The sequence below is a fragment of the Ahaetulla prasina genome, chromosome 7, assembly GCF_028640845.1.
Source record: "Ahaetulla prasina isolate Xishuangbanna chromosome 7, ASM2864084v1, whole genome shotgun sequence".
NCBI classification, from domain to species: domain Eukaryota; kingdom Metazoa; phylum Chordata; class Lepidosauria; order Squamata; family Colubridae; genus Ahaetulla; species Ahaetulla prasina.
Genome location: NC_080545.1, coordinates 84,092,942 through 84,107,316, shown reverse-complemented (window position 1 = coordinate 84,107,316; position 14,375 = coordinate 84,092,942). Strand labels below are relative to the sequence as shown.

The 14,375-nt window shown below is 40.2% G+C and overlaps 1 protein-coding gene across 1 annotated transcript in view; it reads left to right on the top strand.

Moving 5' to 3' along the window:
- The window catches only part of CACNA2D4 (calcium voltage-gated channel auxiliary subunit alpha2delta 4), a 179,951-nt gene that overhangs the window by 45,472 nt on the left and 120,104 nt on the right, over positions 1-14,375 (top strand). Inside the window, 6 exon segments of the mRNA XM_058190459.1 lie at positions 1,244-1,324; positions 3,688-3,762; positions 4,864-4,950; positions 5,390-5,461; positions 10,386-10,447; positions 13,658-13,725. Of these exon segments, the coding sequence (XP_058046442.1) occupies positions 1,244-1,324; positions 3,688-3,762; positions 4,864-4,950; positions 5,390-5,461; positions 10,386-10,447; positions 13,658-13,725 (445 nt within the window).

The window sequence follows — 14,375 nt, the reverse complement described above, 5'->3', positions numbered from 1 at the left end:
GATACAGTAAGTTTCTTTTGGTTACAAACAGAATTTTAAATTTTTTTTAAAAAACTAACATTTCAAAACTAGGGAAAGAACTGATCGGCTGGTCCCATCGGAGAAACAACACTAGTGAAAGAACTATTTTCTTTGTTGGACAGATTAAGGAAAGGAATGCAATCCCCTTCTCTGTCTTCTTTTGAAATTATCAGTTTATAGAATTTTTTACCTCTATTTATTTATTTATTTATTTGTCAAACACAACAATATATATAAATATAAGCATGAAATAACATATGAATTGGATACAACCAAAGGGAACATTAGGATAGGAACGGTAGGCACGCTGGTGCTCTTATGCATGCCCTTACAGACCTCTTAGGAATGGAGTGAGGTCAACAGTAGATAGTCTTTGGTTAAAGCTTTGGGGATTTTGGAAGAGACCACAGAGTCAGGTAGTGCATTCCAGGCATTAACAACTGTTACTGAAGTCATATTTTCTACAATCAAGATTGGAGCGGTTCACTTTAAATTTAAATCTATTGTGTGCTCGTGTATTGTTGTGGTTGAAGCCGAAGTAGTCTTCGACAGGAAGGACATTGTAGCAGATGATTTTATGAGTTATACTCAGGTCATGCCGAAGGTGGCAGAGTTCTAAATTTTCCAAACCCAGGGTTTCAAGTCTGGTGGCATAAGGTATTTTGGAGAACTCTTCTTGTAAAATATTTCTGGACACGCTCAATTGTATTAATGTCTGAAATGAGGTGTGGGTTCCAGACAGGCGAGCTGTAATCGAGAATTGGTCTAGCAAATGTTTTGTATGCTCTGGTTAGTATCTTTCTGGAGAAGAAGCTACGCAAGATTAAGTTTACAACTCTTAAAGCCTTTTTGGTGATGTAGTTGCAGTGGGCTTTGGCACTTAGATCATTTGATATGAAAACTCCAAGGTTTTTGACGGAGTGAGGGTCATCTACAAGGTAATGTCCATCAAGCTTGTATTTAGTGTTCTGATTCTTTTTTCCAATGTGTAAGACAGAGCATTTGTTTTTATTATGTTTATATTTTTATTTGCATCTACACTGTAGCTTAGACTAGAATGGAATATTTAACCCATTTTTGTTCCTTTTTATCCCTCCATCTGAATATTTACACTAATCAATAAAAATGATGAAAGCCAAACTAGTGACAAAATGATGATATTGATTTTGGTACGAGGAGAAAGAGCCAATACATTCTCAGTTTTCATTTTCTATTTTTTCAGAGATCACATGGCATCCTTCTGGGTGTAATAGGGTCGGACGTTCCACTGAGAGAGCTCCTTAAGTTGGCTCCACGATACAGAGTAAGAACTGAAATAATGAGAATTGTCTGATCTTTACAAGTGCAACAATCCCGAAGGACAACTTTTTTTTAATCAATTTTTTATTGATTTCCCCCACACACACACACAAACACATAGTTTATGAACAGAGTATTGGCCATATCATATCTTATACAACTTAACATATCCAAATACATTTTAGTTAGTTACAATTTTTGCCAACATATTCTTTTTCCATATTTTTAATCATGTCGTAATATTTCTATGCTCATTTATATAAACCACATCTTATTTCGCCCTCAAGGTCTAATTTCTCCATTTTTACTAATATATATTATCTTTTATTATTTTTTAACTAATTCAATTTTTATCCTGATATATTCAAACCTGTTCGGGGTTGTCTTTCTTCCATTTCATCTTTTTCATTTTACAGCAATCTTTCTTCTCTTTCTCATTCCTCTCCCTCCTTTCTTCTATCCTTCCTACTTTCTTCTCTCCTCTCCTACTCCTTCTCTACTTCCCCTTCCTTTCTCCCCCAGCTCCATTCTTCCTCCCTATCTAACCTTCTCTCCTACTCTTATTTCCCCTCCCTTTCTTCCCCTCCTCTTCCCTTTCTTCTTTCCCTCTCTCTCCTTCTCCCTTTCTTCCATCTTTCTTCTCCTCCTTATCTCTCTCTATTGCTGTATTCATTTACATTTCAAAATTTTTTACTATGGTGTCCAGACAACCCCGATTTTCCAAAGGAAATCTTCATTCCACCATAATGACAGTGAAGGGCTTCAGTCACTGCATGCTGCAAGAAATCAAGATGCCCACTAATTCAGAAAGATGTTCACATTTCCAGCATGTTTGCAGAGTAGATTTATGTCTTTGAAACTGTCTGCTAATACTACTCCCTTTCAAGGGAAAGTCCCACAATTAAGAAGACATGTTCCTCGCGCCTTATTGAAAAGATTTGATGCTCCTCTGAGAATCTTAGAAACATGGTATCAGGGCCAGCATTGTGTTCAGACTGGTTCCATGTTCTTATTTCTTGATCTGAGGAAACCTCAGAGTAAGGCATTGTGGAGGAGAGATGAGATATTAGGATGGTAGTAGCTAAGGCAGGGGTATCAAACACAAGGCCCTCAGGCCGGATCCAGCCTGTGATGTGGTCGGATCTGGCCCATGGGGCCATTCTGGAAAATATAAGGGTCTGGCCCACGTGACTTCAGCCATTGGGTAGGCCACAATGTGAAGAGGAAACATTGGGCCAGCGTGGCTTTGACCCGGTCTACCCAATGCAAAGAGGAAACATGCCAGCAGTTTGGGGAATGATTTCAAGGTGGCCACCACCACCCAGTAGGCCACACCCACCCAGTAGTCCACGACCCCCATCCGCCCCCCGAGGTCAACCACAGCCCTGATGCGGCCCTCAATGAAATTGATTTTGACACCTCTGAGCTAGGGTCTGAACCTAAAAATGATTTTTTCTGAATATGCTGTTTGAGAGTCATGAGTGAGCTGGTTCTGTTCAGTTCGAGAGGAAAAATATTCAGTCAGCAAATTTGGAAGAAATCCTTGCAGGGGGATCCTGCCAATCAGAAACAAGAATTGTGGCTTGGTTAACAAATATTCTGATTTATTGGCAGCTTCTTATGTTCCTTAACTCTCTCGATTCAGATTTTAATCTATGTTAAGACAGAAGAGCATCTGATAATTTATTTATTATTTATTTTATTTATTAAATTTTTATACCGCCCTTCTCCCGAAGGACTCAGGGCGGTGTACAGCCAGAAATAAAATACAAGATATGTACAATTAAAAACGAATTAAAACATAGCAAAATTACGAAAACGGCTGATAATTAAAATTTAAATTTAGAATATTTAAAATATTAATAAAACCCCATTTTAAAATCAAACTATTATGCCAGTCCCGCTTGAATAAATAAGTATGTTTTTAGCTCATGACGGAAGGTCCGAAGATCAGGCACTTGACGTAGGCCAGGGGGGAGTTCATTCCAGAGCGTCGATGCTCCCACAGAGAAGGCCCTACTCCTGGGGGCCGCCAGCCGACACTGTTTGGCGGACGGCACCCTGAGGAGACCCTCTCTATGAGAGCGTACGGGTCAGTGGGAGGCATAGGGTAACAGCAGGCGGTCTCGTAAGTACCCGGGTCCTAAGCCATGGGTGGGTGGTTTAGAACTATGAAATATAAATAACAATAAATAAAATAAAATAAAAATTAAAGAGATATCTTGTTGGTTAAGATTTTATACAAAATGTTCAAACCAAGAAATGATGATGTGCATACTAATCAACCAGTGCACAGTTTTGTGGGATGGGGTCCGTAACTTTCCCTGAAATAAATACATCTAATTTTTTCAATGCATTTCTTTCAAGCTGGGTATCCACGGATATGCCTTTCTAATTACTAACAATGGCTACATTCTGTCTCATCCCGACCTCCGGCCACTGGTAAGTACCTAGAAAAGCCCTAGATTTTCTGAGATCTCTGTTTAGTTTGTGTTGTTTTAGAACCTCCAGTTCATTGATGCAGAGGGTCATCAGCAATTTAGATTTGTGCTATCTCAAGTGGGTGCTGTTGGATGGTTGTCTTTTTCTAATGGCAGTTCTTGAGTGTTAGTTTTCATTTCCAATGAACCCAACATCTAATCAATATCTATTCAAACTTCTAAACGGCACCATTAAGGTGTCAAATCAAAGGCCTGTCATGAAACTTTATCTACAGGGGATCCCACTGCCTCAGCAAAAAATATCACTGTTAATTTGGACCTCAAGTAACTTTGGGAACTAGGTAATTTACCTATACAATTACATTTTAATTTTATGTCATTTTGACTTAAATGTCAAAGTTCCAAATGCAGCTATCTGACTATGTTGACTGGCTGAATATTCCATTTTCTCCAAGATACCTTTTCGTTACATACTTATTCTGTCCAAAATGTAAATAGTATGAGAAATTTAAAGTTCTCTTCCAGAACTTTCTTCACTTTTTATATTTTCTTTACTTTCATTACAAGCATGCAGTAAATATCCCCATTAGAAAAAGAACACAAATGATACAATAAATGCCAGACTGGTTAGATTACTTATATGCTTACAGTATTGAAATTTATATCTGACTTAAAACAGTAAAGCATATATCATTTCTGTATTATTACTCTGCTTCTTGCCGCTGCTCATTGAAGGGATCGCACTCCAGAAAAGCCAAACTTCTGGGTTCTGGCACGTATGCACACCCGACAATTGGCTGGCCAGTGTGCATGCGCACACCAGTTTTCGACACTGCTGCGTGTGCGAAGGACAGCTGATAGTTGCGTGCGCATGTGCACCAGAAACCCGGAAGACAAACAGGCAAGGCCATGCGTGCTGGGCGACATGGCTTCATATGCCACTTTGGGCACATGAACCATAGGTTCGCCATCCTAGAGCATCCTAGAGCATCTTTCAACAATAGACACAAACAGAGTAAAATCAGCAAGGGAGGAAAAAGTTTCCTTGAGAAAAAAAAGCGTATCTTCCTAACTTGTCTGTCCTTTTTTTTCAATATTCCAGTACAAAGAAGGGAAAAAGCTGAAGCCCAAACCCAATTACAACAGTGTTGACCTTTCTGAAGTAGAATGGGAAGATGTAAATGAAACTGTAAGTGCCTACTTGAGGGGGGGGCTGTATGTGTGCATTACCCTTCCCTGGCCAATTTATCAAAAAAATTCCTAGCAAACATAGGAATATTGACAAATAGTTTGTTGACAATGGGCAACATGCAACGAAGTAAGAACAAGCCCAAGATGATGCAAGTAATCAATGAAAGGTACAGCAAAAATATACACATATAGAAGAACATCCTTGTATCATTCCGCTGCAGTCGATTGTTCCTACTTTGAAATCTTCCAGTTCTAATCCAACACATTAGTCATGGCAGTTGCTTTCCTGAATCAGTATGATTACAACCCAACCTGTATATTATTTAGCTAAACACTAGGTAAGGGGTGAAATATCTATATCTAAATTGTCATTGCAGGCCAGTGGTCCTGAGCCAGCTACTGTAAGTATTTTAATGTAGCCCTGTTCCTTTCTGCAGTTACGAACAGCAATGATCAATGGAGAAACTGGTTATTTGTCCATGGATGTGAAGGTGCCCATGGATAAAGGAGTGAGTATTTATACGTTTTAATTATAGATTAAAAACTACGCAATTCAGAAAAGTCAACATTTCAAAAGGTTAAATGTGTGAAACTATCCTAAAATCCCCAAAAAAACATCAGCATGATTAGATTAGCTTCATCGGATACATGACAATAGCAGGAGAGTTTGAAGACTGAAATCATAAAAGGCTGTTTCGGAGATATAAAGCTTAGCTATATCTTTATTCTCTCTTCATCAAACACAAAGTTTCCCTAGGAAGCAGAGAAAAAATGTAAAGACAGCATAGCCATTTTAGTCATAGCTGTCATCAATAGAAGCTTAATTTATCAGTAGCTGCTGCAGAAACGTGTGATCCATTGAAATCCAGTGGTATTTGAAGATTCAAGAATGAAAATGTTTCCTAAAATTGTGGAGACTTAGGCTCTAGCAAATCTTGTCCAGGTGGGCATATCAAGAGTTTAGAGCAGAGGTGTCCACGAAAAAGTCAATATGGGTGCAGCAATTGTGCAATCAAAGGCCGACTCCTTTCTAGTGTACATTAAAAGGAGGAATATCCCCCTTTCATATCAATATCAATATCCCCCTTTCCAATCTGGTCTGTACAAATGAAATGTTTTACACCTATCTATTAATGTATTTGAGGGACGCAGTGGCTCAGTGGCTAAGATGCTGAGCTTGTCAATCGAAAGGTCGGCAGTTCAGCAGTTCGAATCCCTAGTGCCGTTGAGCTCCCGTTACTTGTCCCAGCTTCTGCCAACCTAGCAGTTCGAAAGCATGTAAAAAATGCAAGTAGAAAAAATAGGGACTATCTTTGGTGGGAAGGTAACACTGTTCCGTGCACCTTTGGCATTTAGTCATGCCAGCCACATGACCACTGAGACGTCTTCGGGCAGTGCTGGCTCTTCAGCTTTGAAATGGAGATAAGCACCGTCCCCTAGAGTTGGGAATGACTAAATACATATGTGCGAGGCAAACCTACTTATTAATGTATTTAGACATCATGGCATTTCCTAAATTAAATCTCTCATCATTAAATGCCATGTGACATTTATTGGCCCCTTGTTAGCTCTCCCTTACCTACCTTCACGCCTTTTACTCTTTTGTCATTGTTGCTCCATCTCATTATGAATTGGGTTTTCAATTATTGTTTTGTTTTTTCCATCTGCATCTCTGAAACCAGACTTTTTCTTTTTCTTCAAGAGAGTTGGAAAGTTTTCCATGGAGTCTCTAACATGCATGCACTGAGTTGATTTCTTTGGCCAGCTGCCCCTTTAAGTTAAATCAAGGTATAGAGGTTCTGCATTGATAGAAAATCCTTCAAAGCCTGTTGTAACCAGAAATACCAGTTGAAGAAATATATATCAGTACTCTAAAACAGGGGTCTCCAGCCTTGGTCCCTTTAAGACTTGTGGACTTTGCTGGCTGAGGGACTCTGGGAGTTGAAGTCCACAAGTCTTAAAGGGACCAAGGCTGGAGACCCCTGCTCTAAAAAGTAGCACTGTTTTTTCTCTCCTGCTCCACTAGTCTTTCTTAACCTCTTCATGCTCTGCTTCTCTGCTTCATCTAAATTTCACACCCTCCACGGAATTGATTTGTTAAGTTTATATTCTTCCCCTTTCTGACAATTATTTTAAAGGTTAGCAAAGCAAGGTTCCGTGCAGACATTTTATTCACTTCTGTTAATATTACATCCACCTCCTGCTCCCAAAATACTTGAGACTGTTTGCCATTTCTCTAATCTCGTAAGCTTTCAGGCTGTACTAAGTGCCTCCTTGACTGCATTAATTAACATTAAGACTGGTTTTTTTTAAAAAAGGGATAATGTTTCAGGGAGAAGCTAAAACTAAATGCATGAAACAGTTCACCAGTTCCCCTCAATATTCAGACAAAAACTATACTGAAGGAGAAAAAGTAGAATGGGGAGTGTTTGTGTGTGTGTGTGTGTGTGTGTAAAACAGGCACCTTAGTACTGCCTGTGGATATGCTTAAAATAAACATAAATCCATTGTGGTTTTCTTGGTGTTCTTTGAATCCAAAATGTTGACTCCATGGGTATGTTTGTGTACTTTTCTTGGCAGCATTGCCACTGCCTTGGAATTTTTTCCCCATTTTCCCTTCAGTTTTCCACTCTATCCTAGAGACCCTTTATTTCTGAGTGGTCTCCAATCCACGTCCCAGCTGGACCTGGTCCCGCTTAGCTTTTTTTCCAGATCAGCCACGTTGGTTAGATGCTGACACTTGCTGTGACCTTGTGGTAGCTAGAAATCATAAAAACAAATCAAATGTTAACAGCGATAGAAAAGCAGGAGGGCTTGGGACCCCTGGGAAGGAATATTATAGGGGTCATTTAAGTCAGGCTATTTCCTATCCAGCAATACAGAAAATGGGGAAGCCACTCGACGTTATATGGCAACCCACGCAGCTTTCTTTTTCCTTTTTTTGAGACCATTAAGCTGGCCATGCTTGGCTAATTAAATAAGCTAGCTGAGATGTTTTTGAAATGCTCAGCTGGCAGCCAGCTCACATAACTGCCTCCAGGATCGATCTGCCTTTCCAAAGCATGAACAATTTAGCCTCTACTCCTTTGATGCCTGCTGTCATTGTACTAGATGGGGTTTTCCGGGACGCTGAAGATTGGTGTTTAACTAGCAAAAGGGAAGGATGATATTTAGGTGAAGGAGAAAAGAAAAGCTTTGCACGTGACTGCAGCCACAAGGACTGAGATGGTTATCCTACCGCTTGTCACCTTCTCTGTCACACTTTCATCTCAAGCCTATCCGTCATTTCATGCAGACCAGCTGCTGAGCATCGATCTGTGTAACGTATTTCAAGGACATTAAAGCAGGGGCAGAACAGCCTTGAAGGCTGTGACCGGTCTTTTTTTTTGTTGTTATTTTTTTTCCAATTCCATCTGATACTCTGATAAGAAGTGCAATGCTCATCAAGTCGTGTATCAAGATATACAAAGAAACAGTGCTAAGACCGTATTATGTACCACAGCTAATCCTACTTAGCAAGATTCCTTTGGTACCATGGGTGCGAATTTACAAAGTGGCCAGTGTGCTGTGCAAGGATGTTGGAATTGTTCTGACCCAGGCCCAAGTAGGTAGTAGGAAACTCAGTCAGTGTAAAAGCAAACAAACTTTATTATAACAGCTGAGAATTAACTCATACTCAGCGTAGTTCAACTAAACTAAAGCAAATTCCTCCCAACTCAATTCCTCAGTCCTATCACCAACCTTGGTCCAATTAGGCAAACTGCCAAAGTTCTTTCTTGGCAAAAGTTCAGAAGACACCGATACAAAATAAATGCAACAAGACAAAGCTACCAACGTTGTTTTCCGGCAAAGCCCAAACACCGTTGCTGGTCTGTTTTAAGCCTTATGAGCGGGGCCAATCATCTCTTGGCCCTACTCCCGAGTTGTCATCTTTGCTTTAGCTGCTCTTGCCTTCTGGAAGCTCTTCTCATGCATGCATTAGGAACAGGATGTTCCTCTGCATCACTAAAGTCAGCCTCTGGAGATTCTGGAGTCCACATCTCACTCCCCGATGGCCCTGGCCCCACCTCTGCCTCCAATGCAGAGCCCTCATCCGGGCCTTCCCCAGCCTCCAGAATTGGCCCATGTTCTTCCTCAGCCTCATTGCTGCCTGACTCCATTGCCAGCTTTGCAGGCTGCTGGCGGACCACAACAGGAATATTAGGTGATGCAAACAGAATGGGGAGCCCTAATGTAGATGTTGAGCAATCTCTGCAGATGGTAGGCTGATGAAACCAACAGATTATTACACACTGATATATTATGAAAAAGTACATAGCAGACAATTAAAGAGATGCTGCATTATTCATGTTTACTACAAAAGACATGAATCTTAAGTAACAGTAACAACATGAAGTCAATTTATTGTACAGCTTGTTTGTTGCATTCATTGTACTACAAGGCCTACAAGGCCTCATAAAAACAGATATTATCTTGGTAGAAGTCTCCAATTTTTCTCTCTCCATCTCACACAAACCACAAAGACATCTTTTTAGAAAAAAATATTACAGCCTCTTCTGGTAAGCTTATGCATCACTTAAAACCCAATTAACCATATTTTTTTCTTCCTCAGCCTATTCAGGTTTGTCTATTTAATTAAAATTCATCCAATTAATTGATAAAGTCACCAGTCCTCTGCACATTTACTTAGGACTGGACCTACTAAACTCGGTGTGTCTTAATTCCCAGTAGTTAGGTTATGATGCTCCAACGTGAAATTTATTTAATTGGGAGACTGCCTAATCACAAGATTCTTAATATATGATGACCTCATTTCAGCTCCATCTGATGATTAAAATTAAAATTAAGCCTTTCTTTTTACATGCCAACTTTGTAACAAGGAAGAGTGAGTAAGCAGATGTGAAAGACAAACTACATTCCTGCTCTGCTTGCATCATTCTCTCTCTGTAGATGTCTATGTGTGTTTGTATCTGTGTCAGGCCTGGAAGCCATCTTTGGTATTAGGCCTTCAGACCTGCCACGTTTACTACTGTGGGAAACTGGGAGGGGGGATTGTGTGGAGTATGGGTGATATGTAGTCATAATAACATTCCTTTCTCAAGAAGTCAAGGACAACTTGCCCTGCACCTAGGAGCCTGGAGCTGGGAGGCATCTCCCGTTGGGACGATGTCTGATTGGACCATGTGTTGGACTTGTGGGTGTTGGCCAGGGACTTGAACTTTCCTTTGGGTGAGGAAAACCTGGAAACTTTCGATTTGGATTTTCCCAGATGTGCCAATATGACATAATAAAATGTAACTTTGAGGAAACTCAAGCCTCGGAGTTTTCATTCTTTGAGGGTGTGTACATGATATGTGTGTCTGTGTGTAAGATGTATGTTTTCTCTGCAGTTACAGTTTAGCATTCTTGATATATGTTTTTTTTTTTTCCCAGAAAAGGATTCTGTTCCTCACGAATGACTATTTCTTCACTCATATCAGTGGCACTCCATTTAGGTGAGTGAGCGGCTTCTGCAGAGGGAGATCAAATTAAATGTCTTGCATTACTATTCAGACAGCCTTAGGCAACAGTAAGAAAATTCCACCCAGGGTCCTACCGAGTCAATTCAATTCAGTTTGTCAACTTTCATTGACCTGATGCCATCAAAATAGTTTGGGATTATAATCTCCAAAATTCCCAATGGCATGGCATGTTAGCTGGTAAACTTGGAAATTATAATCCAGTTATACCTTTTATATTATTTTAATAATCCAATTATACCTGGATGGTACCAGGATATTAAAAGAAATAAAACAGATGCATTGGGCTGATACAGTAGGCTTTTTTAAAAAAATAGCAACAAGTAAGAGAGAAAAAGGAAGAAAGAATGAGAATTTAGTTTCTGGAGCCATAGGAATGGCTCTGAACAGGAATAGTCTGCAGAGCTCGAATAGACTAGAATAACAGAGTTGGAAGGGACCTTGGAGGTCTTCTAGTCCAACCCCCTGCTTAGGTAGGAAACCCTACACCACTTCAGACAAATGGTTATCCAACATCTTCTTCAAAAGCTTTTGGAGACCCTGTTTCTTTATGTAAGCCTCGTAGAGAAAAAAAATGAATTAACTCAAGTTTGAGTCGCCCAGTTCATTTACTTAGTGAATCCATTTTTCATACCTGTGGAAATAGAACCAAATTCATTAGGAGGATTTCTAGATGCTGGTGTTGAAGGTCCAAAAAAACCCTCAATTTTTAGATGTGCCAATAAAAAGCCTGAATCTCTTGAGTTTTCAGAATTCATGGTAGAGGAAAAAGGGAAGGATGGTGGGGTTCTGGGTACCATTCAAGATGCTGGTTATCACTTATCATGTCACAAGCCAGGTTATTTGAAGGATCACCTATTTCCCAGGGTTGCAATTCAGGTCCTTTCAATCAAATAATGCCCACTATCAGGACCCAGGAATGATCCCACCAAAATTTGTCTAACTCCTCTAATGTCATTCCAGAAATCTTTAAAAACAGAGTTTTTTTCATGGCTTCAAATAGAGAGCTATTAATATTTTGTTACATAGAATAATGGTGTTTGGATGCTCTAACATTTTCCATGTTATTGTTTTTCTGTTTTAAATTTTACTTGGTTTTTTACTTGGTTGTTCACCGCCCTGAGTCCTTCGGGAGAAGGGCAGTATACAAATTAAAATATTATTATTATTATTATTATTATTATTATTATTATTATTATTATTATTATTATTATTATTATTATTAAATTGTAAGTTGGCTGGGAATTCTGTGATTTCAGTGTTAGTGCATCTGGATAATGGGGCACAATTAGCTCAGCAGTTAAAGATGCTGAACTTGTCAGCTGGAAAGCTGACAGCCCAGGTTTGAGATCCAAGCTCTGCACAATGGGGTGACATCCCATTACTTGCTCCAGCTCCTGCCCATGTAGCAGTTCAAGAGCATGGAAACATGAGTAGATAAAGAGATACTACTTTGGTACGAAAGTTTCAGTGTTCCATGCACCTTTGGCATATAGCCATGCTGGCCACATGACCACGGAAGTTGTCTTCAGACAACGCTGGCTCCCTCAGCCAAGAAACGGAGGGAGTACCATGCGCTAGAGTCGGACTCGACTGGACCGGGAAACCTTTATCTTTTGAATGCCACACCAGCGAAAACTGAGATAGACTGTTCTGTCCTCCTTCGCCTCCGTCCGAGCGATGGCTTAATTAGCCGGCACTATCAGCTCTGGCAGCAAAATAGCGAGCGGATGCCAAGTGTCTCTGTTATCTCCCTCGACGCTGATGAGTCAAACAGTACTTCAGCTCTCAGTTAGCAGTTAATCAGTGGATTTGCCTGCTACAAAGAGGCACAGCAGCTCTTGCTGCCTTTATAACCTGTGGGGTGTGGCTCCATGACTCAGCACTTCCTAGGCCTGCCCCATCCCTGCTTCTGTTGTTCCCTCCTTTCCTGCCTACAAAACCTAGGGTCCAGCCAGGCCAGGCCTGATTGCTGTCAGCTGGGTCTGCAGGCGTGGCGGGGGGGGAAGAGTCAGGGGACAGAGGCCTCGTTATTTCTTCCACCTGGCCTGCCTCTGGCTCCTGGAGCTGAGCCAGGGAAGCCGGTGCTCCCGAGGTAAGTCCTGACGGCCCTTCCCCCTCACTTTCCAAGTCACTTTCTGGCAGGATGCCTGGCTCGGGGGGCGCAGACACAACATAGACCTTCTGAGACCTTCTTGCTGGGAATACTGAACACGAAATACAGTAAAGAAATAACATACTTAATTTTACATATAATAACAGCTGCCAGAATAGCCTATGCACAGAAGTGGAAAAATGAGAATATACCAATGGAGGAGGAAGTGATAAGGAAAATTTTGGACTGTGCTGAAATGGATAAATTAACAAAGGAGTTGAAAGAAAAAGAAGATTCAGAATATTATATAGTGTGGAATAAATTGTATAATTGGCTAGAGATCAGAAATAGTAAATGATGAAAAAGGTGAAAAGCTCATATATACATACCGTATATACTCGAGTATAAGCCGAGTTTTTCAGCATGTTTTTTGTGCTGAAAAACGTCCCCTCGGCTTATACTCGAGTATATACGGCTTATACTCGAGTTTTTTTTTTTTTCTTTTTTTCACATTATACCGGATGGTGCAAACTTGGCGGGCTTTTGCATTAGCGCGGGGAAGCCCTGCCGGTGCAGTGAGAGGGCGGGGCGGGGGAGCCGCCAGCCTTCTCGGCTGAGGGAGGGAGGCTTTCCCTGACCGGTAGCTGCCTCATTTCCCTCCCTCGGCTTATACTCGAGTCCCCAGTTTACCCCAGTTTTTTGGGGTAAAATTGGGGACCTCGGCTTATACTCGGATCGGCTTATATTCGAGTATATACGGTATATATAAAATGGCAGTGTATGAAAGAAAATGAATAGTCATAAGGATAGATAGGATAGAAGGCATATAGAAACAAGGGAGAATGGGACAAAAAAGATAAGTACAGCTAAATGAAATGAGAGGGGGGAAAAGAATGTAAATATTAGAAGTATAGCGAAATGAAGCTGATGTAAAGAAGAAGTATATGTTTTATGTCAATGTTTGTTATGTCTTCTTGGTTTCCTGTTTTCTTTTGTTAAAAAATATTTGTTTAAAAAAAAAACTGAGATAGGCCTTCATAATATTTTGTTTTATTTCCTCATTGTCCCCCCTTATCCTCCCCAACTCACAGCTTGGGAATTGTTCTGTCACGAGGATACGGTGAATACGTGCTGCTTGGGGAAACTTCAGTGGAAGAAGGTTGGTTAGATGACACAGTTCTGTAAAAGTCTTGTATGAAAAACATTGGAGAAAACTTTCTTGTACCCTAGCTAGGTTTTAATGGTGTTTTACTTTGGCTACCCTCCATCTCTCTTTAGATATTTATTTGCTAACCTGATAGAGTAGAAAACAATTATTAAAAATCTGAACTCAACTTCCTATATATTTAAAGAGGGAGAAGAAAAATACTAATAAAATTTTAAAAAATGAAAATTTGGTAGCATAATAATTTATCACCACTGAAACCCAAATATTTCTTGGAAAGGTACCCACTATACATTTATGAAGCTTTTACAGTTCCTTTTTGTCTACGTTGTGGATTATATCCAGTCCTAATGTCAGTAACCTTTTCTGCAAAATGGATGTTCCAAAGTCTATGGCTTCAAACAGTCATATTCATTTGCCACTTTATTTGGTTTGGTCTATCAGACGAAGTACAGGATACCTCAATCCCTTTATAGAATAATATTTTTTATCAAAACAAAGCAGTGGTGGGATTCAGACAGTTCACACCACTTCAGGAGAACCGGTTGTTAACTTTCTGAGCAGTTTGGTGAACTGGTTGTTGGAGGAAATCATTAGGGCAGAGAACCAGTTGTTAAATTATTTGAATCCCATCACTGGACTGA